At 35.9% G+C, this 26941-nt stretch overlaps 1 protein-coding gene across 4 annotated transcripts in view; it reads left to right on the top strand.

Moving 5' to 3' along the window:
- The window catches only part of KIAA0825 (KIAA0825 ortholog), a 232423-nt gene that overhangs the window by 79174 nt on the left and 126308 nt on the right, over positions 1 to 26941 (top strand). For all 4 annotated transcript variants that reach the window (XM_071731888.1, XM_071731889.1, XM_071731887.1 and 1 more), the window contains exons 10-13: positions 4565 to 4755; positions 6864 to 7046; positions 13668 to 13778; positions 18571 to 18710. In XM_071731888.1, the coding sequence (XP_071587989.1) occupies positions 4565 to 4755; positions 6864 to 7046; positions 13668 to 13778; positions 18571 to 18710 (625 nt within the window). The remainder of the gene's footprint in view (positions 1 to 4564; positions 4756 to 6863; positions 7047 to 13667; positions 13779 to 18570; positions 18711 to 26941) is intronic.

Genomic DNA, 26941 nt, shown 5'->3' with positions numbered 1-26941 from the left:
TGTGCCTTCCTCTTACAAAATATGTTTTACTGCTTGCCAGCTCTCTGACTAATTAGAAGCATAAGATCAGCATCATTTTTACATGCAGATTACTGGAATTTGCTGTTCTGAAATTCTTGCAGGCAAACGTCTCTGTAGAAATGATGTAGGAAAACACAGTCATTTCAAGTTTAGATAAATCATTGCCATGCAGTTCTTGTGTCATTTGCTTAGTAAAATGTTTGTCAAATTCAAGATATTTAAATGGAATGCAGTAAAGAAGACTCCATCTTTTTCACTCTTCTTCTTAAAGAAAGTATAACACCAAAAAAAAAAAAAAACAGCTGTTTTTTTCTTGGAAGTTTTTACTCTGATTCTTTGGTTTTTATTTTCAGTTTTCTTCCCCCTTTTACCTTTTTGAAGTGACTGATGTAAAAAAGAAAGATGATCTATGTAGTTACCTGCAGCATTCAGCATCATATTTCACCATATCACCTGCATTTTGAAGTCACAGATCTGCTCTTAAACTGTAATCCAAATTACTCTGTGAAAAAACCCAGAGGATCATGTGAATTTTTATAATATATATTATAATATTAAAATATTAATAATTTTATGATATTTGGGGCTTATTATTCTTCATCCCAGTTAATTGTAGACATGTACTGTTTGAGATTATTTTTACTTAGTTTCAGGATGAAGTGAAAGTGTTATATGTTTTTTATCAATAATAACTTACATTGATTATTATTGATTTTATCAATAACAACTGATATCTCCTGGAGACAAAGTTCCACCTTTTTTCTTTATCATTCACTATGTGAGAGAATTACAGTATTTTTGAAGCATTTTTTAGGATTCTTGCTCTACATGATACATGTATTCTGCAGATGTAATACAAAAACCTGCTGAGTCAATGAGAAAATCTGTACTGGGCAGGTGCTGCAGACCTTAATATGAGTAATCTATGAAGATGCCCATACCTCAAGGACAAGTAAATAAGCTTTTAATTTTTCTTTGAGTGGGAATGTGGGTGTCCTGGGTTGGTAAATTCAGTGGCTTTTGGCAACTCATTGCTCTTCAGTGTCTGTGCATGTCCTGTTTATTAGTGACCCAATAACTACTCATCATGGAGGAAACCTAATTGTCAGAAATAGCTCCTCTCAAGAAGAAAGATTATGGATTAGCTGACCAGCTGTACCAGTACTGATCATAGCTGATGTTCAGGTTTGTAAACCTGGAGGTCTGGAGGTGTGAGGCATGTAATTTTACATCATCACTGCTCTTTTTACTGGGCCGTGGCCCAAAGAGGGACCATGATCTGCTCTGGATGCCTTCAGGAGGCATGAAGCTGAGCAGCTCCTGCTTCCACTGAGCTCTTGTAAGTGTCCCAAATGGAAAACATTGGCTTCAGACCTCTTGCTTGCTTTAGAGGCAGCATCCTGCTGAAGCAGAAGTGGTAAAAGGTGGCTGCTTTTGTGGTCCAAGCTCATCAGGAGGAGTGAGGCTCTGCTTCTGAAGCCATGCAGATCCTGCTGAGCTCAGAAAACATGAGGAGCTTGGAGACAAGCACCAGGAGACCTTGCCAATCACCAGGAGCAGGTTGTGGAATGAAGTTCTTCTCTCTCAGTGGAAACCAACTCCTGTGGCTGTGCCAGTCAGTGGCTTACAGCCCTGTCTGTGTTTTCCATGGGATCCTCTGCTTTAAGCAGTACAAGTCTTGCTTCTTTAAGGGGAAGCTGCTCTTGGCTCTCTGTCTCCCCTGCTTGTCTCTTGAGCAGCCTAACTCATAGGTCTGGTTTAGGTCAGGACCATCACTGATGTTTCCCTCCAAGTTTTGAGTATTCTGAGCAACTATAAAAGATTCAGTCCTCATGTATAAATCCTGAGTGTAGCTTCATAATGGAAAAATATACATCCCCCTGTGCTCCCAGGAAAGAAGCAAAACAGTCCTTTGGTTTTGTGTGCATGTATAAGGGAGAAGTAAAGAGTAAGTACCTTTCTTTCATCATTTGTGTGTTACATGCTTGTCTACAAACTAAATGTCAACCCTGTTCTTCAGTATCACATGAATTTTTTTTCTTTTTCCCCAGTGATATAGGACATTCAAGTGGTGTTGGAAAGAATAAGTGGTAGCCTTCCTTTCCATTCCCCACTAACAATACACTGAGTACTAGAACTGCTTGACTTGCTTGATGTGTAAGACATCCTGAAAAAAGGTTAAACCACTGAGAGACAAAGGGAAAAGAGGAGGGGTCAAGGACAGTGTCTGTGCTTGAGTACACAGCAGTGCAGTTTCTCTATCCATATATTTATTTGTCAGTAACACAGTTACATCTGAGGAGCACAAGATCAGTAGGAAATGGATATCACATTCTATATAAGAAAGTATTGCTTCTTATCTACATTGTTAAAACAAGAATAATGTATTTTTAGGTATTTTGGGGCTTTTTGTAAGTGATTTCAGTACCTACCCTCCCTGACATGTACCTAATACAACAGTGGTATCTGGAATTAAGAGAAAACCTGTCATGATTAGAGGATAAACACAGTGGATTTACAGGGAATTTTGACTATCTCTTAGGAAACTTCAGCAGAGACTTTGGGTTGATAGAAATGGTGAATTTGTGGTAATGTGAGACCCAAGCCACCAAGTCCAAGCTGTCAGGGATGCAGCTCTCTGGATTCAGGCTCCTGCTGGTGCCACCAGGACAGCTCTCCAGATCACATTTTCAAATGGAACCCTTACTGGAACATCTGCTGCAGCTTTGGGAACTTATGTTTTCTGCTACTCAAAGAATAAAGAATTGTCTGTTCAAAGATAATATTGAGTGGCTTATGTAACAAAGCACAGCTGCTTGTTTCCTGATGTAGGGGCTGAATAAGAGCTCACATCTGTTTGCATTATACCAAGCTTGAAAAAAAGGGCAGATGTTTACCAGTAAAATTGTTTGGAAATTGCAACAAATAGAAGAAGAGGTCAGAAAAGGGGACTGAATCTCATTTAAAGCACCAGTGAAACTGTTGCTCCTGCAGTGGCAGCACTGTTAGAAAAAGGGTATTATTCATTTTGCTGCTTTAAATTAAATAAAGCAGAGAAAAATAAAGCCATTTGTGTTTATAGTTACATAGTGTAAAACTTGCCAACATTCAGGTACTCAGAAAAATAAATGACCTGCATTAGCAAGTCAATTTAGAATTATATTTCTGGCTGTTAACTCTGCATGGTCTTGGAAAATTTTAAAGTTTCTTTTTGTAAATTAAATACAATGACCAAAATAAATTAGCTTCCCTGAGGCATTAAAAGTAATTTTTTTTTTTTTTTTACCTGCTATATTTACTCTCTCATGGTCGAAATGTTTTTGCAAAACAAGGGAAATCTTAGTAAAATATCTGTAAGGTAGTGCTGGGTGTTTATTTCTGGGTGAGTTCTATCTCAATGTACTTTAAGAGTAGCTCTGGCAATATATCTAAGAAACATAAACTTACAGAACTGTATTAATGATTGTGTTGTGCAAGGGTATGAAGCTGTTACAAGTTGAGTTATGAAGTCAACTTGTACTTTCTTGTGATGTTGTTCCAATGTACCATGCAGCACTATTGTAATTTTATTTCATACAAGACAAATAGGAATTTATTTTAGGTTTTTCATTAACTTATTCTAGCATATTTTGGTCAATATAAGACAATCCTGTTTTACCTCTGTGGTTGACTGTTCAAAATACCAGAGTAACTCTTTTTGTTTTACCTGTTGAAATATGCTTAAAATAAATATGTTCATGGTTGTATCTACATAGAAAATTAGGCATATGATTTTCTTTCAAACATCTGTTTTACTTTTTTCTATTCTGCATAAGTGGAACTTGGAAAACTGAACATCTAGTAATTTATTTATTTGTTTTTTTCCTAAATGAAATTTTAGAGATGCCTATGCCAATCATAAATTTAATGGATAGGCAGGTTTGATGCTTTTATTCTTTGTCAAATTTACCACTTTTTAGTATAGAATACACCTTAAATATTATGACAGAGGAGTACTGACATATATTCCTCCTGAAAGAGGAATAATGACAACTTACAGTAAGTTGTGTCTTTAAACAGAAGCCAGCTTGTTTTGTTTTATTATTATTATTATCATGAGAGAATGCCTATTCCGTGTTTTAAAAATCATAGGATCATTTTTCATTTCTGATAATGCTAAAACATCAAGAAATTCATCTGACTGTTCTAGGAAGTACAGAATACTGTATATATTTCTAAACTAGACTTGTAACACTGTGGGTTTTAAGAGTAGGTTAACTAAGGAAACAATAAAATGTCAAATAAAATGGTTTGATTCTGTGGCAGAATTCTAGTTTTGTGGCTGAAATGGAACGTGTGGTTCATTGAGAATAAGGATGTTTTGCATCTTTTCAAGGACCTCTTTTTTTTTTTTTTCTTCTTTTTTTTTTTTTTGGTCAGAATGTTTCTGGCACTCTGCAGCTATTTCCTTTCAGGCAGAATTTATTAGACTTACAGGAACTAAACTAAATTGACATTTTGGAAGGTGTTTTTTTTACTATTTACTGTGTGGTGATTTTGATAGGGGGAAAGATGCTCATTTTCTGTCCAGATGTGGCATTACTTCTGCTGTGCTCTTCATCATGATCTATGGACTATCCTGCCTCCCAGGACAGCCCAGGAAATTCTTACAGATGTGCTGGAGCAATCTTTGGATATCCTGTCTTCCAGATACTGTCAGGCCTGCCCCAGTTACAAGAGAACACCACAAATCAGGTAATGCTTTGTATATTTAATTCACTCTTAATTCATAAAATAAGTAAATCTTAGTTACCTGTTGCACACACTGCTTTGATGCAAATTTAAGTGTTCATCAATACAGCAGGAGGGACAGACACAATTTATGTATCTTCATGTTCATTTTTATTCAATATATTTTGAATGTTTAAAAATACTTTATAGTAATTTACTGAACCAAGCAGAATCAAAGATTTGCTTTGAGCTCTTAGTGATATTATTCTATGAACAGAATGGTTGGTGTGAAAGCCTCATGATGAACACTACATTGAAGAGTGGTGGCTCAACCAATAACCTGGGCAGAACTGGCAGAGTCAGGATGAGAAATCAAGACACTGACTCAAAAAAAAAACCAACAACAAACTCCATCAGTTCCAACAGAACCTGGATTTTCACAGGACTTTCCAAATGAAAGAGCTATGAGGAAGAGGCTATTCCTTCTCTTGCCATTTTAGGAAATAGAGGTGGAAATTCTTGTTGGGATTCCCTGTTTTTTTTTCCCAGAAAGGAGGGTCTCTTGCAGGAGCACTGAAACAAGTGTCCCCAGGCAGAAGCTTCCCCTAGCTCAGCCCTTTCTCCTTCTATCCAGTGTCTGATTAACTGAAGAAATTGGTATTTTTCTTATCCTGCCTCTTTGCTATATATCTTTCCCATAGTAATATGTTCCTTTTTTATATTTTGAAAGCTGTGTAGTCCATGGTGGCCATGCAAATTAAAAACATAAGAGCTTGTCATTTTTTAGAAGATGAGAGATGCTCAGAAACATGTTCTGTGTGAGCCAAGAGTTATGTGCTGTCATCTTCAGTTCTCATCTGAAAACAAGCAGTGTCATCTGAGCTTAAATAACTTGCATGGGTTCACATTCTTGATAGGTTGGAAAAAAAAAAAAAATCAAAGTTTTCTGCTACATATCAGAATACCTGTTTGTATACACTGTTCTTGTGCTAATTTACTATTATTAGGCTCATCTGTATCTTTAGGTATGGAAAGTTTCCTGAAAATTTCCTGGGAAAAATACCCTAAAATATGAAAAAAAATGTATTCATACAGTATTTCTGAAATTTTAGGTTAGACAGTGCTTTCTGAATTTGTTTCAAAGTCCTGAACAGAAATAAATTTTTACATTGTTTTACAGAAAAGCTGGGGGGATTTTTTTGTACAATGATTCTTGAATTGGTCACTGAGTTGAATTATTCAGTCACACACAGATGGGAAAAAACTGTTTCTAATTAATATCTTTCAATAGATTTTTAGCATAGTGCTTTTAATTTTTCTTTTTATAATACTGTCATCTACAGAAAGGGTGTATTTCCTCCCAGTCACTCTTGAAATACTAGGGGTTTGGTCTGTAATGCAGACAAATGTTTGTTTATGTATGCTTGTCTAGATTTTCTAAAACTAATTTGATCCTTAAAAATGCAGCTGGTCACATATACATCCATAATCTTTTAAGGTAGTTATGTATTTTTTTTTTTCAGTCTACCTTCATGCCTGCAATATAATATCCATTAGATTCATCTCTGTTGCTTGTCAGCAAAGTCTTGTGAGATTATTATATCTGTGCTTTGAATTCTTGCTGTTGTTTAGGCATCTGACCCAGGATGCTATCCCAGCCAGTACCAATAGGCAGTCACAAATGTTCCACATCATATTCTGTTGCTTAGGAATTAAAATTTTGCAAGATTTAGTTCATTTACCACTGCTTTTTTGCTCCAGCAGAACTTGAAAATAATATGTATATTCTAACTATAATTTATCAAAAAGACTACTAAATACTATACTTAGTTATAGTTTCGAAGGTTTTTCCTGCCCAGTGGCATTGTCCTTTGGAAAAGGAAGTTTATATATTATTTAAGTCATCTTTTTACTAGTTTCAGTTACAATGGTTCTGTGTAAGCACTGAATTTTTATAGTATGGTGGATTCAGAATTCCTGTATCACTGATGGAAGATGCCGTGCTAGGATTTAGGTATTTTATGTTGTCAGAGCCTCTTTTTAGCCTCTTTTTAACTGAAATTTACCACTATCCTGATGTCTTAACTAATGTTATTTTCCCTTTTTTTTTTTTTTTTTTTTTTTCCCTGCAGAATTGATATTGCAGCAATCTTGATGTGCACTGAAGACATGATCTGGTCAGTGTGCAGCTCTGTAGAGGAGTTTCTGAATCCACATGAAGACAGAGATCTCAAGATTTATAAAATACATATCCACTGCAACAGTCTGCTCTCTGTGTTGGCCATTTTAACTTCACCACTGAAGACTTTGTATGAGTGAGTATGAAAAAAACATTCAATTTCAGATAAAATTGGTTCTTGAGCTTATGTGGATAGATCTACAAGATGAACAATGGTGCTGAAACACAAATGCAGTACATAGTGCTGACACCTTTTGATAACCTTTGACTGTTTCTTGATTTGGTTTTGAATTTGTCTTTCTGATGTTACCTAAAGCCCAATTATATCTGCTGGGATTTTATTAGCTTTGTACCAAACTCCCATCCCACATGGTTTCTTGTCTGGGGATAATACAGACCATAGTGAATGTTTGATTTCCAGTGTTTTATTTCCTTTGTAACACAAAGAGTAGAATTTCATTAACAATTACTGTCACAAATTTGTTCAGTTAGGACACATTTTGTTAGGAACATATTCTTACTCATCTATAAACTTTTACTGCTATGGTAACAAAGACTTTCAAGACATTGAAGGACTCAATCACTAATACAATTAAATAAACTTCATCTTCTTACCAGATCAGATTTATTTTTTTTTTATCAGGTATATGAGAATGTTCTCCTGTAATCTTAGTCTTAAAATTCTGTAAGTGCTGGAATTTAGACATAATTTAATGAAATTTTCATCTGGTTACATGGCCAATGTGCTTTAATAAATATTACATGTAATTTAACATACAAAGAGTATAAAGTGCCCATATTCATAAAATCTTGTCTTCACAATTCTTAGCTGTAAACAAAAAGACACTTTATTTGTGCTCAAAATGGATCTGAGTCTTTCATTGCTTTTTCATGCTGTTAATTTGGTGTAGGAAATTATACATAATGAGATCATAAATTAAAAAGAAATAAAGAAAAGGAAAAAAAAAAAACGAAACCAACAAAAAAACCCCAAACCAAACCAAACAACAACAAAATCCAGATCTAAGAAAGCCTAATTCTATTCAATTGGCTTTTAATTTAGTACTCTAAGAATATTCCAGGTAATACTGGTGGTACAAAGAGGAGAGTGGAGAACTGCATTTAAGCTTCTTTGCTGAAAGAATTTTTGTCGTATGTGGGTTCATTTTAATGTTTGTGGGCTCTGAGGAACATGCAAAAATGGATTGTAATTGTATGTTTGATCTTTCATAATGAAGGCTCATGAAAAAAAATTAGCAATTGGGAAGGTGACTCATGCACAGATCAGGTTATTCCTGCTGTGGGAATAAAAACAGGGGCAGAAATTGACAATGTAGTCGTTGCAGTTGTTTCTACTGTAAATTTTGAGATTTCACCTTTCCTTTCTGAAAGTCCTTAGAATGAGGGACAGAAATAAATGCTCTGTTGCTTTTAGGTATTCCAGTCTTCTCCACTGATCCACGTTGTTTACAGATTTATCTATATCTGGACTGATTAAAAAACACAGTAGCTTGAGGATTCTCTGAGTTTCACAACAGAGATCAAAAATTCAACATGTGCAGGGTGTAGCAAGTCCAAAATAATGTAAACACTAAAAATATTGATAGAGACATGGTGCATGTTTTAGTTTAACTGAAAAATATATATATTTTTAACTGTGTATTCAGAACTTTTATTTTCAAAACCTACTAGACTCCATTATCAAAACAGTTCTATATTGTATGTATTCTTCTATATTTTATTGTATGTAACCTAACCCAGTGTCTAGAATACAAAGAAAAAGCAGATGTTACCAAATTAGCTTCATGAGTTACTATATCCAACTGGAAATACTTTGATATACTGAGTTTTATTTTGAATTCGTAGGTCTGTTATTACTGAGTTATGCATAGTTCATCACATTAAGAATTTATCAATAGCAAATTTAGAATTTATGCATGATTTTAAAGTACTACTGGTCCTTCATCAGTTCTTTACAATTACATCTGCATAATCAAAATTTCCATCTGTTAGCTTGGCTGTATATCTTTCAAAACTTCAGTAAAATTAACTGAAAGTGAAATAAAGATTTTTCTTTTAAATCTAGCAAGCTCCCTTTTGGTACTAGATTTCCCTGCAGGGTCTGGGTTTAAATTAATCTTTAGTCTGCTCAGGAAAGTTTTGTGTAATCATAAAAGCAGTGATGACACAATACTGTTTTCTAGGAGTTGTCTAATAGGACTGGCTCATTTCCAACTTGCTGGAGATGCTGTATTAATTACTGCTTCAAGGGAATTAAAATTATTCAAGATTATTTATTATGTTGTTGAAAAGCAACAAAATAGTAGAGGTGCTGAAAAATTAATAATATCCTTAATTTGAAATAAAGCGAATCTAGCATATGCCTTCTGCTTCCTAATTTTGTAATGAAACACTGAGCATTCTGCTATCACTGAGGGTTTAATTTCTGATGACACAGCTACTTAGCCCAGGTGAATCATCAGTTTCTAATAATAATCACTTTTGTATGCTTTGCTTTCCTCTCTGGCCTTCCTGATGTAACTTTAGCATAACAGGAATTTTGGTTGGAAAGGGATGCTGGAGGTCATCTGCTCCAACCTCCTGCTCAAGGCAGGACAGCATCAAGAGTAGTCACCCATGGCTGTTTTATGTGACCATCTAAACCTCCAGGAACCTGCATTTTCTCCATAAAATCTCTTCTGCAGATGCACTACCTGCATCACACCAGTCCCCACTGAGGAAAGTTTGTCAGTGTTGGTATAATTATTCCTTGGATTGTTGTTGCCATTTGATGACTCAACCCTTTACCCAACTCTTCACCAGGGTAAAGGAACCAAGGTCTCTGGACCTCTTGACAAAAATCATGCCATCCAGTTTCTTCACATCCTCCTTAAGCTGTGGGCACATCACCTGGACACAGGTTTAAAAAAGAAAAAAAACCAAACAAACCAAAACTCACTAGGTGAGGCTTAGCAAGCAGGTGAAGCATTTCTCTGCTTTGCTTGTTCTACTCTTCCTCCGTGCAGCCTGGTGTGGGATTTGTGAGAACAAACTCAAAATTTGTGGGAAACCAGTGTTTCTGGTGAGAACACACTGCTGCCTCATGTTCAATGCCCTGATGGCCATAAACCCCAGGGTTAGGATTGGGTCTGGTTGGTACTCAGTCAGTTCTCATCCTACGTTATTAAAAAACCTTTCCTGGGTTAAAAAGCATCCTTCATCTCAGTGAACTCTGCACTTTTCTGTTGGCCCAGCCTCCCTGACCCAGCACTTCACTTTTTGTTGTGTTAACTGTGCCCATTTCAGTGCCCCCTGCAAATATCCTACATGTTTGTCCTAGTATTTAAACTTACTTCAAACCTGCACACTTTTGTCCAGGTTTTTGAGGAAGCTGTTGGAGAGCAGCAGTCTCCAGCACGTTAGCATCCCAAAACTCACAGGTGTAGCTGTTTCCTTGCTGCTGTCCCAAACTTCTGAACAGAAAAAGAGGATTTTCACCCCTCAGAATTCCCAGTCTTGCTCTCTGACCAGGTTGTTCTCAGTTTCTCTGTTCAAGCAGCCAGTTTCTGTGCAGTGGGTTTAGTAGTTCCTAGTGTTTGATTTGATTTCATAGGAAAATCCGGTGGTGTTCTTCATTCATTGTTTTTCACAGAATTAAATTATCCAGAAGTAGCAGGCTCCAGCAGTGGGAAGTGCAACAGACTCATTTATGACTTCAGAATAAAGCCTGTCTTCTGTACCAGGCTGAGGGTTGCTGAAGTGGGAGAGCAGATCTATTCTTCTGCTTCCTCCTATATTTAATCTTTTGTACCGAGTAGGAAATTACAATTTTTCTGTTAGGGAAGATGATAAAGAGATGCACCTTTTTATGATCACATATTACAAGTTATTATATCTTTTTCAACAAGAAATCAGGTAAATTGCTTCAATGCTAAGAGAAGAATTTGTCAGTAAATCAGTAAAATTGTTGTCTGTCAGGTAAAAAATATCTAACATTCAATTTCAAAACCTGAAAATATATTTTAATGCATCTGCTTTAATATAATTTTAATATGTAAGAATTATAATTAATGCAGTTGCTATATAATCATTTTAATGCAGAGAGAGCTAAATACAGACCTAAATCCATTGAAGTCTGGAAGGAAATACTGTTAGGATGCCTCTTGCTGGCATCTCATTTTTTCACACCTGCACTGAGGCTTACAAGATCAATTCTCACCTTGTCATACCCTACTGCAGAATAAAACTGGTGTTACTTGGGATCTTGCTGTGATATTAAATGCTCTCACAGATGCTCTCCACTGCTTTGGGACTATGGGCAACTGCTTTAGCACAACTTGTGGTCACAACAAACTTCCTACTAGCAATTGTTATGCTTCTGTCAGTAGCTGAATTAAACTGCCTGGCACAGAGCTGGATTTTGCTGGCAAGAATTAATATAAATAAATAATATATAAGTATATATAAATATATATATAAATATATATATATATAAATAAATAAATATAAATAAATATAAATAGCCAGCAGTGGACACTGAGAAATGCTGGCACCAGAATGTTTGTCATGTCATGAGGCAGTTGATTTTTTATGATATCTGATGTTATTCTAATATTTAAACTTACTTCAAAGCCCTCAGATTTTCCCCATTTCAGTTTAAAAATTTGTGTAGCTGTGCTGCTGTAGGCCTCACAGCCCAAAGGTGGCCTGCCCAAAGCTTGTGTATAGGACACAGATGGGAAACAAGAAGCTGCTTTAAGCCCTGAGGTCTCTACCAGTAGATGATGTAGTTTTGTTTTTGTTTTTTTTTAGAATACTACCCAGTCAGCTCTATGCTTTTCCCTACTAAGAAAAATATTTCAGAGAATGAGTGACAAGAAGATTTTTTCTTTATTTTTTTTTTTTCAGAGTGTCTTAATTATGGTCTTTACAGTAATTATTTTCTTGCTTAAGTTGCCCCTTTATCTATATCACAATCTCAGTTTTATTTTTCATCTCCAGGTTTTCATGACTTCACAGAGAACACAGATTCACTATGTGCTAATCCCTCTGCTCACATACTGCTTATTTAAGATAATTTTGAAACCTATAAATAAATTCTTAAATAGGATAAGGTAAATAAATAGGTACATTCTTCCTACTGATTTTGTTTGACCAGTAAAATTAATTTCCAAATAAATTCCCCAACCTTTTTGGATAAGTTTAGAACCTATGCACCTTTCTTTCTTGTTCAACAAATGTAATTATCTCTTTTATTTCATCTGGAGTCTTGGGCAGGCAGCAACTTCTAGCATGTAGCTGCACTACTTTATATTATATGCAGCTCTGAATAAGAGTTTAAAAGTAATTTTAAATAATTAAATGACAAAGTACAAATATGATTAATGAGCTGGTGACACAGCACCCTGTAAGAAAGAGGAAATTTTGCCTTTTTACACTAGGAGTTGCTGTTGGCTGTGTTCCAATGGTTGTACATTCTATCTCCAGTTATAAGTATTTAGATCCACTGTTTCCATGTCATGGCAGTGGGTTTTTTTATGTCTTGTAAAAACGTTCTTTTTTTCCTGAGAAAGTCCTCATGTCTTCTCCTGAGGTATTTTTAAAAAAGTCCTTCTCTTACTGCAAGAGAAACAGTACAGAGACTCAGAAGTGGGAATGACGTTGAATCACTCCAGAAAGTAAAAATAGTATAAATTAGTTCTGCAGAAGTGGCATTTTTAAAGGTAGTTACCTTCATATAACTTAGAAAATCACAGCCACGATACATCAAGAAACAAGCTTCAGAGGAAGAAAGATTAAGATGAAAAATTCACAGCCAGCCAAGTTAAGAAGGTGCCAAAGAAGTGATAATTGACTCTGTTTTCTGGGGGATGGATGTAACAGGCCACATCCTCTCTGCTGGAACTAATTATTAAAAAGGGAAGAAGCCAAGGGGCATCCAGTCCTGTTGCATGTTGGTGTATCCTAGTGGTTGCTGCAGAATTGTACTAATAGAAATATGTTTATTATTAGCTCTTATTAAATAATAATTAAAGGAAAATGTTGGATTTTGTGGTCCTGTTCCTACAACCAGATATATTTGTGATCATACTATACCATTAAGTAATAAAAAAAAGTGTTTTGTTTTAGTACCTGTGGATTGGACTCATCTGACTTTTTTGCTCTGGTATCCCTTAAGTAAGAGAAATAATGCAGATGTAGGATAAAGCAGGCTTATCTAATTCTCCACAACGCCCTGTATTTGAAAACAGTATTTTTTTTCATTCAGTATTCTAATTTTTACGAGACAGGGAAGGTCCAGAGCTTCTGGTTCAAATGTTTTGCCAGTTTAATGCAAAATTTATATCTACTTGCATGATATTTGGAAGAGAACCATTATCTAATAATGACAGTATTGATGTTATAATGCATGCATTATGCAGAAAGAAAAGAGATATAGAAGTGAATGCCTGAAGAGCAATTTGCTTATTCAGTTTCTTTCAAACTTATATGATGTGGTATATAGGAGAAAAATATGAAGAAGACTACTTAAAGTACTGAGCATCAAGGCATGAAAGTAAATAAGGTACAGAATGACATTTTTAAGAGTATCTAAGATAAATTAATTTGCAATTATTTGTAGGTCTATATATATGAGCAGTACTTATCTGAGGGGATTTTTTGTCTTCTATTGATGTATTTTTAGGGCTGGTGATCTGAAGGGATTTTTTCAGTGTTCCATGTTATTCGAAAGTAATTAGTTTTTTTTCTTTTTCAGGACATTTCTGGACAATTCTGATGAACATCTTCCTCAAGACTTTTCACATATAACTTACCATCCATCACACTGGTTATTTTGCATACCATCATCCTGTTCATCCTTACTGAAGTGAGTATCAAAAGTTGAGGTAAAGGAATCACCAGATAGTCAATATTAATCAAATGCTTCTACAACATTTTGAAAAGAGTAAATCTGAAGCAATGTCTAATTAATACTCTGATTACAAGAAAGAAAAAAAAAAAAGAAACATTTTTAAAAATTCATTAATGGTTTCCCTAACCTTTAAGAATCTGTAGGAAAGGTCATGCTGAAAGCAGTACACTGTGTAGCTTTTGGTGGTGTATCCATTATGTGTGATATTTGAATTATCTGTAAGGTTTGCTTGCTTTAATTGAAGAGTATATAGCTCTTGACAATAATATATTTCAGCACAGTTGCAGTTTTGAAAGGCTTATAATTAAAGGGAGATAAAGAATGTATGCCTGTGTTTATGATTGCTGGTTAAGAAAAAGGTTTGATATGTAAATAACTCATTGAAAAATATGCTGCTTGATCGTAGTTGATTTTTTTTTTTTTTGGAGATTGCTGCATGATTAGAGGCAAAAGCTTAATTTCTTTTTCTGTGTCACTGCATATAATGACAAGTTACATATAAGACATATGCTACCAGCTGTGCTGTCATTCCCTTTCTAAGTTTGAACCTGAAGCACTCCCACACCAGTGCAGATCCTCTCCTAACCCCTTCACCTCCTCCTCCTCTTCAGGAGTTATTTTCCTGAGAGACTTTCACTCTCCATTTTCATGAAAAGCTGCTTTTGTGAATTATTATTCTATTCCCTGAGAAAGTATTTTTATATTTTGGAGGAATGCATTATCATGTGAGTGCTGACCCATGGTGACCCACTGAGGACCAAACACGCTGTGGATTTATTACCTCAGGCACACAGTATCCTGCACCTTGTACGTCACAAATATCTTCCTTGTGGCTTTGCTCCATACATGCTCATTTCTCACCACAGCTTTCAGTCCTAACTGTGTCAGCAGGACTGTCACCTCCTTCCCTGGTGCCTGGGCTGAACCAGAGGCAGAAGGTGCTGTGGCTGAGTCAAAGCTGAGTGGTTGATTGAAATGACAAACAGTGAATAACTCTCAAATTCAGAATGTATCCTTTTCCTCTCTTGAAACAGGAATTTAAGTTTTTCTAAAGCCTGAAAGGTGTGTTTTCATCTCTGAGCTGAGCTTCCAGGCAGTTTGTCAGTGGCTGGGTATCAGTTCTGTATGGGTGGAACCATGAATTCACAGAACCTCACTATGGTGGGGTTTAGAAGGGACCTCTGGAGATCCTCTAGTCCAACTCTCTGCTAAAGCAGGTTCACCTAGAGCAAGTTTCACAGGGTGCTGGATGTCTCCAGAGATAGGAACTCCACTTCCTCTCTGGGCAGCTGGTTCCAGTGATGTGTCACCCTCAAAGTCAAAATTTTTTCCCTCATATTTAAGTGGAACTTCCCATGTTCCAGTTTTTGCCCTTGTCCTGTCACTGGGCATCACCAAATAGACTCTGGTCCCATCCTTTTGCTGAGGATTACCAGATCCTTCTCTAGAGCTCCTTTCCAGCAGGTCAACCCCTAAACTACACTGGTGCCTAAGGTTATTCCTGCTTATCCTCAGGACTCTACATTTGCCTCTGTTGAAGTTCATGAGTTTCTTTTCTGCCCAGCTCTCCAGCCTCTCCAGGTCTCCCTGAATGGCAGCACTTCTTTCTTGGTGGGTCAGACACTCCTCCCAGGTTGGTACCATCAGCAAAGATGCTGAGGGCACACTCTGTCCCTTCATCCAGGTCACTGGTGACTATTTTAGGGGACTGGATCTAGTGCTGGCCCTGGGGAACAGCACTGGCTACAGCTCTGTGGAGAGCCAGAGGAAAAGGGGGGGAATATAGGAGATGGAATGACAGCATAATCAGTTTAAAAGTTTAAAAGGAAGGAATCTTCTTTGGAAGAAAGAAAAATTGTGCTTCTTTAAGGACTCATTGTAGAAAAGATGATCAGCTTTTTGATGCCCTAATCCAAGGGCAGTACTCAAAACTTAAATTATATTGCAAGTTACGGGTTTTGGAAAAATGACTTCACAAGTGAGTGACCTCTGCATCATAAAAGTGTGCAAAAAATACTGGTACCAGCTCATTTCAGGTGCCTTTCAGTCAATTCTGACATAATCCTCCTTTTTGAGGTGGAATTAGGATTTTATAAATGCTATGTTGGACAGATTTTTCTTGAATATATGGTGGAAAACTATTCTAGAGCTGTCCTGCATGTGCCTATTTTCTCTGGATGAGGGGTGAGAAAACACACATCTTCTTGACCACAAAATGGGAAAATGAGGAGTTCAAAAGAAAATAAGTCTCTGAGTTAGTGTAGCTGTGTGAGGACTGTCCATGGATGTAAAGCCATGTGTACTGTCTGTTTTTTTGGTAAAATAATTAATGTTTTCTTTTAACAACACATGTTTCAGCTGCTCAGAAAAAAAAGTGAAACACCCTCCATGTAATGAAGTAGTTTGAGGGACACAATCTGAGTTGCTCTAATTTTGTAACTGGCTTTGCACTGTATATTTATTTCATGGAAGTTCTTTTTTCTTTGAATGTGCCATTTTCAGTATTAATAAGACATATGCAGAAAACTTTTTTAGAGCATCCCAATTCTTCCATTTTCCTTCTTCCATCTACTTAAAATATATATTGACTGACCACAGCAAAGCTGGAAGCAGAGGCCATTGTACATCTCAGAGCTGTTGCTGCTTAATCATTAGCTGAACACTATAACCTGGCATAAATGTTCCTATTAAGTGTTTGCTCAAAGCCTTGTATTTCAAGAGAAATTTTTGCTAGTTTCTGAAATGATTCATTTTACAGTTTCACTATTTAACCATTTTTCATACCTAAAAATGTCTGCAGTCTGTTTTCTTTTACCTATTTGGCTTCAGCACCTTTGTCAATATTGTTAACATGAATTAGCATTCGTGTTTATTTATTTGCCTTGAACTTATAATTCAATTCTTTTTTCTATTTTGGAAAATAACGAAAATGACATGGTTATGAAACTAAATACTGCTAATTTGTATTACAGTTGCTTGAGTGGAAACTTATTAATTCTTTGCTTCATTTCAGGTTTATAATCCTACTATTTTAAATCAGCGCTGTGGGGTTTTTTCTTCTGCTGTACAAAACTGAACGTTTATATGTGTGATATTTTTATGTACTTCACCTTTTGTCACTTTTTATGAGGCTAATTCTTATTTTCACTAGTACTGAGCTACAAGGAAGGCAGAACATATGCCTCTCCATATGCACATTACAGAACGTCTCAGTGCATTTATCAGTGCTAGCTTCATGGCTGTAGGGAATGTCTGCTATATTTTATTTTTCCTCCAAGTGAGTCACACCATTGTACATCTCAATTTGCAGGAGGCTTTAGGAGCCAAGAACCAGTGTATATTACAACATGATAACTTCCCATCTGGTCAATGGCAGAGAAGTTTTATTTCAACTCGAATATTCTAAAAACGGCATTTGTTTCTAAAGTAATTTAAAATATTCCTTCATAATAAAAATAATCCTTCAAATAATCCTCTAAAATAATCCTTCATGAATCTAATTGACCAAACTTGTCCCTTTTCTGATAGTTTGAAGACAATGAGTGATGTATCAGGTTTGATAATATGGCATTCAAGGGAGAAACAAAATGAAACTGGCCCATATAATATTGAGTTTACTCTCAGCCACAGCACTACTTGTAGTGTGATACAGTAATTTTTATACTTTAAAATTTCATTGCTAACTACTATTTATTTCTTAACATGCATTACAGCTTACATACATTATAAATAATTTTGAACATACAGAAATTAAGATAATACTACTAAAAATGCAAAGTCCCAATGGTGAAAGTCTGAATGCAGTGTGTTTCAAATCTAGAAAAGTTATTTCAGCTGCAAGATTTAAATTTATCTATATGTGGGTATGTATTTTTTTATGTAGTAAATAATCCACTATGCACTTCTATGCAAAAATATTTTTGTTGAGCCGTGCCACATAGTAAATACAATGGGTGATAATCAACTTGGAGGAAAATACATGTGGTGGGGTTTTTTTAATTTAATTGCTCCAATGTGAGTTCAGTGGTTGGTGTTGAGTCATTGGCTGAGTTCAGAGGAAGGCCTGGAATAGTTTTTATTTTTGAAACCTAAACTTTTGCAGAAGGTGGAAACCACAAGCAGAAGACAAACTGCTGTCTCCTTAAAAGCTAATTAATGTGTTCTATGCTTTCTCTATATTTTTCTATATTTTTCCATGCTGACAAAGCAGTTATACAGACAGCCTGATATTACAAGTGGATTTTTCAGGACAAATAAGATCTGGTCATCATAATGCTGAATCTTGCAGCTCATCTGAGCATTCTCTCTGTTTGTTTTTATTAAAACCTTCATATACTTTGTTCAGGACACTGCAGACCTCTTAGTAAACAATTAATGTAACAGTGAACTAAAGAATTATATCCTTCAAATTATTCAGGCACCAAAAAAAAACTTGTGTTTTTTTTTTTTTTTTTTTTTTTGCTTGATAGGACAAGGCAAACATGGTTTCATAAAAGAGATAAGTGAGGTTGCTTTGTATCAGTTATAACTTTGGCAGGCTACCAAATCTGAATTTTCTTTCAGCTAGTTGAGATTAAGTGTAATTCCTTCCCTGAGCTGCCTTAATTTAGCATGCATTAAAGCATTTTCAGACTAATCTGGGAGGAACTGACATTTAAGGGAGTTAGCATTACATCTGCACTTTAAGGATTTTAATTTCATGGGTAAATTAACCGAATTATTTTATCTTTATCTTACATTTTGAAAGAGCTCCATCAGCCAGAGAAATGACAGCCCAGGGTCAGCTGAAACTGCTCTTATCCCAGCCATACTGTAATTTGGACTTGCTTTTGGACACGTTGCTACATCATGATTGTCTCTTGGTGAAAATCTTGCTGAGAAGTTCAAGTAAGTATTTGCAATTCCAATCCTTCCATCAGTGAGATACACAAATTCATCTTTAACTACTTAAATACTGAAGGAAGGCTGTCAACCATTTTTGGGGGGTGTCAGTGGCCGTGCAGTTATAAGCAAGAAAGTTCCTAAATGGGTAAAAAGAAAGAGAAAATCATCAGGTTTTTAATGAGGATGTTTTGGAATCCATCTGAGTAGCCATAGTTCCAAAGCAGGCTACAATTTGATAAAACAGGCTGCTATCAGAAATGCAAATGAGAGAAAATTAATTTGAACTTAGCAGAGCTTTGATACCACAACTGCTTTACACAGATTTTTTAGAAAGTGTGGATTAGTAGCTTGAAAGATCACTTTCAACTTGTTATGTTTCAGCAGTGAAAAGCTTCTTAGAGGTTTTATTTAAGTTATCATATGTTTGTCACTGTAGGCAGTCTAGAAGCACATTTATATGCTCCCTCATGTTAATACTTGAGAGGAGAACAATGAGCAAATTATGAAAGGAGAACAAATACAAGAATGGTTCTACAAGGTTTTCTTTTCATTCTTCTAATACTGTGTTTGAAGCAACAAATTTCATCACATCTTCCCTTTTAATAGGGTTTGTATCAAATGATCAGGTTGTTGAAAAGCTAATGGTATAGTCAACTGCTTGACATAATTTTACAGTAAGAGTGAATGGGAGTCTCAGTTTCTTTCTTCAGTGAAAGAATTCTCCCTAACTATATAAAAAAAAAAAAACCCTACTAGATCCACATAATATTAGATATAACATAATTTATTTCTGTCATTTTAAAGTGGTCCAACATTTGTCAGGGGTACAACATTGCTTCCACTTCTGTCATGCATTTTATTGAGAGCTGCACTGCATCTCCTTTCCTATTCAAATACCTGTCATCTTTTACAAAGACTGACAAATGTTTGATCAGGATCATATTCTTACCCTACTGTTATCCTGTATTGAATTTTACTGGCTGCTTAAATTATCACAGGTATTATGTGACAGACTGTATTAATCTATTGACTGACCAGCCTCATGGGCTTCAGGGAAATGTGTGCTACTCTGAATTAGAAAATGTGCTATTTACACAGACTTTATTAATGTAATAACAATATTGGTATGAATCAACTGTCTTTACATAAAGCTGAAACCCTTGATGATCTGATGATCTTCTAAATTAATTTCAATAAGATTAATTGTCTAATGAGAAAATTATTATATTTTTCATTCCTGCTCCTATGCAGCAGCTTTTTGATGCTATGTAAGATAAAAAAAAAAAAAAAATGTTATGTGAGTTGGTATTATTAGTACAAGGAAAAATTGACTAATAAGCTATATCTTAGTACTAGCACTGACAGGTTTGGACTCATGTTCAGTAGGATAAATGACTTAAAGAATTATGTACTTATCAACTGTAGAATTTTGTAATGTGTAATAGTCTGCTTGAGAACAGATAAAAAGCAAAATATACCATGTTTTTTGAACAATTTGCCCTATTGACAGCAAAAACTGATGCTAAGATGTTTTTTAATAGGAAAAGCCTACTCACATTTTACTTTATTTCACACTCTCCTTTTCCCTTAAAAAAACAGGGTACAAATAAAAAATTCTGCATAAAGAGGTGCTCAAATGTAGATCTGTTTAGGTAATGATAACATTTTTTATATTGTAGCAATACTTGGTCACATTTACAGTAGGCATCACACAAACACATGTAGAAAGAGTATTTTAGGTAATACATGTATGCATGTTTTAATGTTGTGAAATATTTTGACAAGGTTATCACATTTGCTGAGAGTATTGCAACTCTGTGCAGGTAACTATAAACTTCCTGGAGAGGGAAGCAATAAGATTTTGATTTCTGTAATTTTTTTTTTTATTTTTTTTTTTTGCAATATGGTAAACGAAATGTACATAATATCTAACATACTTCTTCAACAAGAAGTTATCACAACAAAAATACTAAAGACCATAAATGAGGATACCCCAAGGTGAATCAGTTTTCTCCAGTGAATGTAGCTTGCAAAAATAGTAGGAAAACTAAATTTGTATATTGGGCAAATATTGTATATCTGTATATACTCTATAGTAGAAATTGCAGGTTTGAAGAACCTGGGTTTATTAAATTACAGTTAATTACAGTGTAGCAGAGTCTGAGAGTTGCTTTCTATAGGTTCAACATTCAGAAAATTTCTTTTAAGATGTTCTTGAGTGTGTGAAGGTACTTGGGTCTTTTCTGTGTCTTTGTGAGAATAAGTAATGAAGGTAGCTGGTACGGTGTAAATTTTCTGACAAAACAAACTCTTCAGCTATTTTCTTGGCAGATTTTTTCTTTACCAGAATTGCCTTATCTCCCATGAAACAGAAATAGATTATTTTTACAACCAACAAATAAAAGAGGAGTAAAGAAAGTGGTGCTTATGCAATATGATTTACTGAATCCAGCAGATGCTGATATGAAGATGGGGAGGGTAAAAGTGAGCTCAGGATTTCTGCTAGACTTGCTGTAAATGTTCAGCATGCCAGCAGAGGAGTCTGTGGCTTCTCTTTTTAGAGCCTTTCTTTCCAGGAACCAGGAGTTATTCTTTGCATAATAAAGCAAAAAGCAAAATATCTTCCTTGACTCACACTGGCCCAGCCCAGGATTAATACCAAAGGGAGGACAGGTCAGGCAACAGAAACCTCACCATTTATCAAAGCAGGTAAGAAAGAGATCATCATCATCAAGAAAATCATCATCAAGGCACATCTGAAGTCTTCAACCAGTCCTTGGCCCTCACACATACTTTTGGAAGATGTGGTAGCACCAAGTTAATGAGGTACAACAGAAAAAAAATGTGTTGCTTTTAAAAAAATCTTACACGTTGCAATGAATACATCAGACTCCAGTTGCTCCAAAGATTCAATTCCATTCTCTACACACAGCTTTAAAGTGGATACTGGCCTGTGGAGATAAACTGGCTGTAAACTGCTTTCCCAGCAGGACAAGGCCATTGGCATTTTCACCTGATGTTTTTTGGCTTGCACGATGCATATCTGGGAGACTAATGGGCAAAAATATTGTGTAGCCTGCACGGTTAAACCTGGATGGTGTCCTGGTCCCCACTTAAAACATCAAAATGAGAAGTGATAGTAATATCTGCAAATATTCTCTGATAAGTTTAAGGCTGCAGATCTGAAATTGGACCCAAAGAAATTTGAGTTTCTTCAGAAAGAGGTAATCTTCTTTGCACACATAAGAAAAGTGAGGAGGGGAGGGGAAAAAAAAAAATCCATGCAGCATCAGCCAACTCCCTCAACACTAGTAGATTGGAAGAGTTTTCTTAGACTGTGCTTTTATAAACAGATTTCTGGCAAGAATAATTACTTGAAAATATACTTAAAGAACGAATTTTTTTTCCCCTCCTCTCCATTTCTTTACCCCTGGTGAAACTGCTCTTTAACTGTCACAGTGTGTAATGTGGAATTGTAAAGTAAATTTTAAGACCAATTAAATTTTAATTAAATGTCATTCAATTTTTTATTTAATTATTTTCCTTTAAAAGGAAATAGCACTTTTTTTTTTTTTTCCTTTCTTGCTGGAAGTTACCCTAAAAGAACAGTGAGGGGTGTTCACCAGCTTCACCAACTGACCCCACTTCAGAATCAGGCAGATCTTTTAATGCAAAAGAAACTGCACATCACTGCCACCTCCCTTGCAAAATCCTGGCATTGCCTAAATCTGTATGGCAACGTAAAACTTCTGTTTCAAGTACTTGTAGGCAATTATTTTTTTTATTTCCTTGTAATAACTCCTTGGATGTTATAATCCTCGAGACACAATCTACCAGGGAACTGGAGAAACTAGGAACTCCAGCAGTCTCATGGTCTAACCACATACAATTTTGGGGAAACGTAGTCTTGCAGGTTTTTTCCTCAAAAAATTGGTTTTAAGAGAGCATAAATAAGTCTCTTAGAGGGACTGGACAGAGATGGTATTTGTGGATCACCTGGGATGATGCTTGTGAGTACAAGCTCCAAAAACCCTGGAAGTTCTCCTGGCTTCATCATGATAGCAACCTGAATCATGACAGCCTGACATCAAAAGGTTAAAAAATTAGCTTTAAAGTGGCATCTTCTCACAGTATCCATCTGACCAGTGAACTTAGTGGATCCTGTGCCCAGACAAGCAATGTGATAAAAAGGTAGACACATTTAATGTAATTCCAGTTGGAAAATCAGTAGGAAAAGGACCTTAAGCACATATCCTGTTCCTTTTGAAGATTTTCCAGGGACAAGCCAAAGAAAACTGGAAACAGATTTTGTGGAGTTTCTGAAATATTGGGTATGAATTTCCACACAGGAATGTTGTCAGGGTTTAACAGTGGCCTGGCAATTAAACTGAGTAACAGCTGCTCTCTATTAATCTCTCTCTCCTCCCTGATAAAGAAAGGAGAGAGAAAAAGGGAGAGATACTTATGGGTTGGAAACTGAACTACACAGCTTTAATGAAACAGTAATGATAAATAGGAAAAATTAATAAATATATACAAATATACAAGAAAAGGGGTACCACATTCCTCCCCCCTTTCCCCCAATAACTCTCACATCCCCACTGAGGCTGCAGGGCAGCTCTGGGAAAGTCCAGGCTGGACTCCTGGGGTCAGCAGCAGTTGGGAGCTGGAGGCAGAACACACAGATTCAGGCTGGGATGGATCAGGAGCACAGGCAGAGGAAGGGATGGGATCCTTCCAGGGTGCTGGGTGAAGGAAAGGGAAGCAGGAAAGGCAGGAAGGGCAGGCAGCTGGAGGCTGGAAGCAGGAAATCTGGCTTGGCCCTCGTGATCCCTCAAATTTCTCCTGAGTGTGAGGTGTATGGGATGGAATCCTCTGTTTGGTCAATTCTGGCATCTGTCTTGTCTGTTCCTCCCCAAAGGAGGCTGCAGGTGGGACCTCTTTATTCCTCCTGGAGGGTAAAATGTTCCTCAGAGCTGAGCAGTGTCCTTGGCTCTGCACACCAGGCTCCAGCAGTAACTCTAAACATCAGTGGTATCAGTCCTAGAAGCAGACACTGACTGGGAAACTTGCTGTGAATTTCAGCAGTGCAGCTGCTTACAGGAGACTGAGCTGAAAGCAAAAGTACAAGACAGAAAATCCCCTTTATCCTGGCCCAAACCAGGACAAATGTAAGAGCCCGGATGAGAATCACATCCCTTCACTTAATAAAAAGTGAAGATGCTCTCTGTGATATATTTGTGGTACTCTCTCTGACCATCACTATCATACAGCTGGATACTCATTTCTGGTAGGACCTTTTTGCTACACTGGAGCACTATACTGAATAGATTTTAGGAGGGTAACTTGGTCAGTATTGATCCCAATATAGTACAAAGAGTTAATGTGGCCACAGGACTAAATTAAATATTGCCTTATAAAATTTTGTCTAGCAGAATGCCACAATTTCAGCATACTCACCCATAAAATCAGTAGTGGAGACATTCTGATAGTAATGATTTTTTTCACTACACCCTTGTAAAGTTGATCTCACTTCAAGCTGTTAACCCAGGGACTTACCAATGGAAGTGTTTTCTCAGGTAGTTGAAAATAGTATGTTAAGGGAGAAAAAAATTCTAAAGGGAGTTGAACACAAGTAAGATAGTATGGAATTTGAGGTATAAAAATACATAGAATTAGTTTGCTAATATGTTAATTATTTATGGATGGATAATATGACCTTGTTGAAGTCTTTTTGCTGTGTGTTGATTTTTTTAGTTGTCACAAATTCAGGATTAATTGGATTCAGAGGTAGCAACTAATATGAAGACCTTATTATTTGTGTTTTACTATACTGAAATGGGTAGGGTTAAGGTCTGCATTTCATCCAGGATAGAACTAATATGATCTGAAATTTATTTTAGAAATTAAAAACTAAAATAATGAAGTCATATTCAAAGTTACAATAGATTCTAGCTGTCAAAGATGACCAGAGAATGATTGCATTGGAGAGGAGCAACTGTGTGAGAGAAAAATAAAATTTAATTAATAAGAACAGGTACAGAAAAAGAACAGAAAAACAGTCAGTGACAGAAGAATGTAGCACAAGGAATAAAGCAGTGCAGAGTGTCCACAGAAGGATTTGGATTTATAAACTATAAAATACATCCCTTTGTATTCTCATCAGCTGCTCTGATTTTAACTATAAAGAAAGGAGAAGTTTTATGCTTTTGGCAAATAAAAGAAACATATCGGAAATAACTTGCTCCATCTTCTGTTTCTCTTCCTAAATGAAACAGTGTGTAGAAATGTGAATTTTGACCACCTCTCTTGGTCAAATAGACAGCATAACTGTTTATAGCTTGTCTGTTTTGTAAGGATTCATTTGGGAAGAATTCCAGAGTCAATAGTGGAAGATTTTCTAAATTCATGAAGATTAATTTCATTGCTAAACCAGTAACAGATAAAAATTGGATGAAAGTGGTAATGTCTGCAAGTTACTGGGAGGTATTTTCATCAGTAAGAAAGAAATATAGATAAATTATCTTTGGAAGTCTGACTCTTTGAAGATCTTTTAGAAGTACATGGTACTTTCCCAAGAGGTTAAGTGCATTATTTTGTCATGAGAAAAATGATTCATTGATGACTGGTTAACACATAGCTGTTATTCACAAGATACTTTATTTCCTTATAAAGAGATTTATTAATAACATCAATAACATTTTTATTTATTTTGGCATCCTCTGTGCACATGGAACACTGTGCTACATGGAGATAACAGATACCCAACTATATTGCCATATTTTTATATGGATGTAAGTCCTGATAAAACAAGAATCTCCTTTGAGCTACCTACAGGAGCTGTAGGTTCCCTTCAAAGATGAGCTTTTCATATACAGATTTAGTGAGCAGAAAAAAAGAGAAATATATAGTGGGAAGCATCAGTGGGCAACAAGTATGATGCCTATCATATAAATACTGTTCTTACATCATGATTAACAAGAAGGCTGCACTGGAGTTCAAACTAAGATGATTATTTAATGTTATGACAGGTGAGCTAATAAACGTTAAAGAAAAATTCTAAGGCAAGGGAAATCTGCATATCTTCCTGTAGACTCCTAATTCAAAATATTTAACCAGCTACACTGAACAAGTAGATAAACCTATCAACCAGCTGACATTGCTGGTGCCAGTTTATCAGCCAGAAAACTCAGGTGTTGCATTGCAGCTTTGAAGGGGCAGATGTTCTTGCAGTGAAGGCACCATTTACTTCAGAGTTAAATAAAATCTGGTGACACCATGAATTCTCTTTCAGAATGGTTTTCAGTGGATTCCTGAAGATCTTTGCTTGATTGAAGAGTTGCTCCTCTCCAATGCAATCATTCTCTGGTCATCTTTGACAGCTAGAATCTATTGTAACTTTGAATATGACTTCATTATTTTAGTTTTAATTTCTAAAATAAATTTCAGAGGTTGTGGTTGTAAGACAAAATATATATATGATATATATATATATGTATAAATCCCTAAATAATTCTTTTATACTTCTTTCCCATTATGTAAATTTATTGTTGGTACTAAGTTCATGGGAAAATTACTAGTAAGTTGTAGCTCAAAGTTGCCATGTGGATTGATCATACAGAAAATTTAGGCTTCATTGCAAGCAGTAAACCCATCACATCATTGTTGCATTCAACATTTGCCATCATGTCCTGCAAAGACACTTTACAAAGTATTTAAAAACTCAGCAAGTCCTCTTCTGTACATTTTGGTTAAATTTAAGAAACAAATATTTGCAATAAAATGATCAAAGTATGATTCAAATTTTCATCTCACAATTCAGATACCTCTAGGTTTTCCTTTTTTAGCTTCTTTCACTACTTTTTTGTTTCTTTCCCATAAACATATCAGGCAACTTATCACTGGGCATTTCTGAATTTTACAGCAGTCAAATCACCCAGACTTGAGTGGCAAGAAGTAACTTTCTGCTCTGGTGGATACTGAAGGATGGTGAAACCACTAGAATGATGCAGCCTGTACACTCTCCCATCTTTCTCCTGCACAGGTTGCTTAAGCTATGGACAACCAAACTGGCATAAGACAATGAATTTTCAAGTGTTCTTTTACCTAAACCAATTTTACAGAAACTTTCTGTTTTGCAAACCAGAAATCTGAATTATAAGTGTTTACTTAATTCTGGCTCTGTACCTTCTGCTCAGTTTCATCTTACACTGAAAACAAAGCCAAAAAATTTT

This window comes from Heliangelus exortis, chromosome Z (assembly GCF_036169615.1).
Source record: "Heliangelus exortis chromosome Z, bHelExo1.hap1, whole genome shotgun sequence".
In the NCBI taxonomy this organism is placed as follows: Eukaryota; Metazoa; Chordata; class Aves; order Apodiformes; family Trochilidae; genus Heliangelus; species Heliangelus exortis.
Note: the sequence above shows the minus strand (reverse complement) of the source record. Positions and strands in the feature narration are given on the sequence as shown.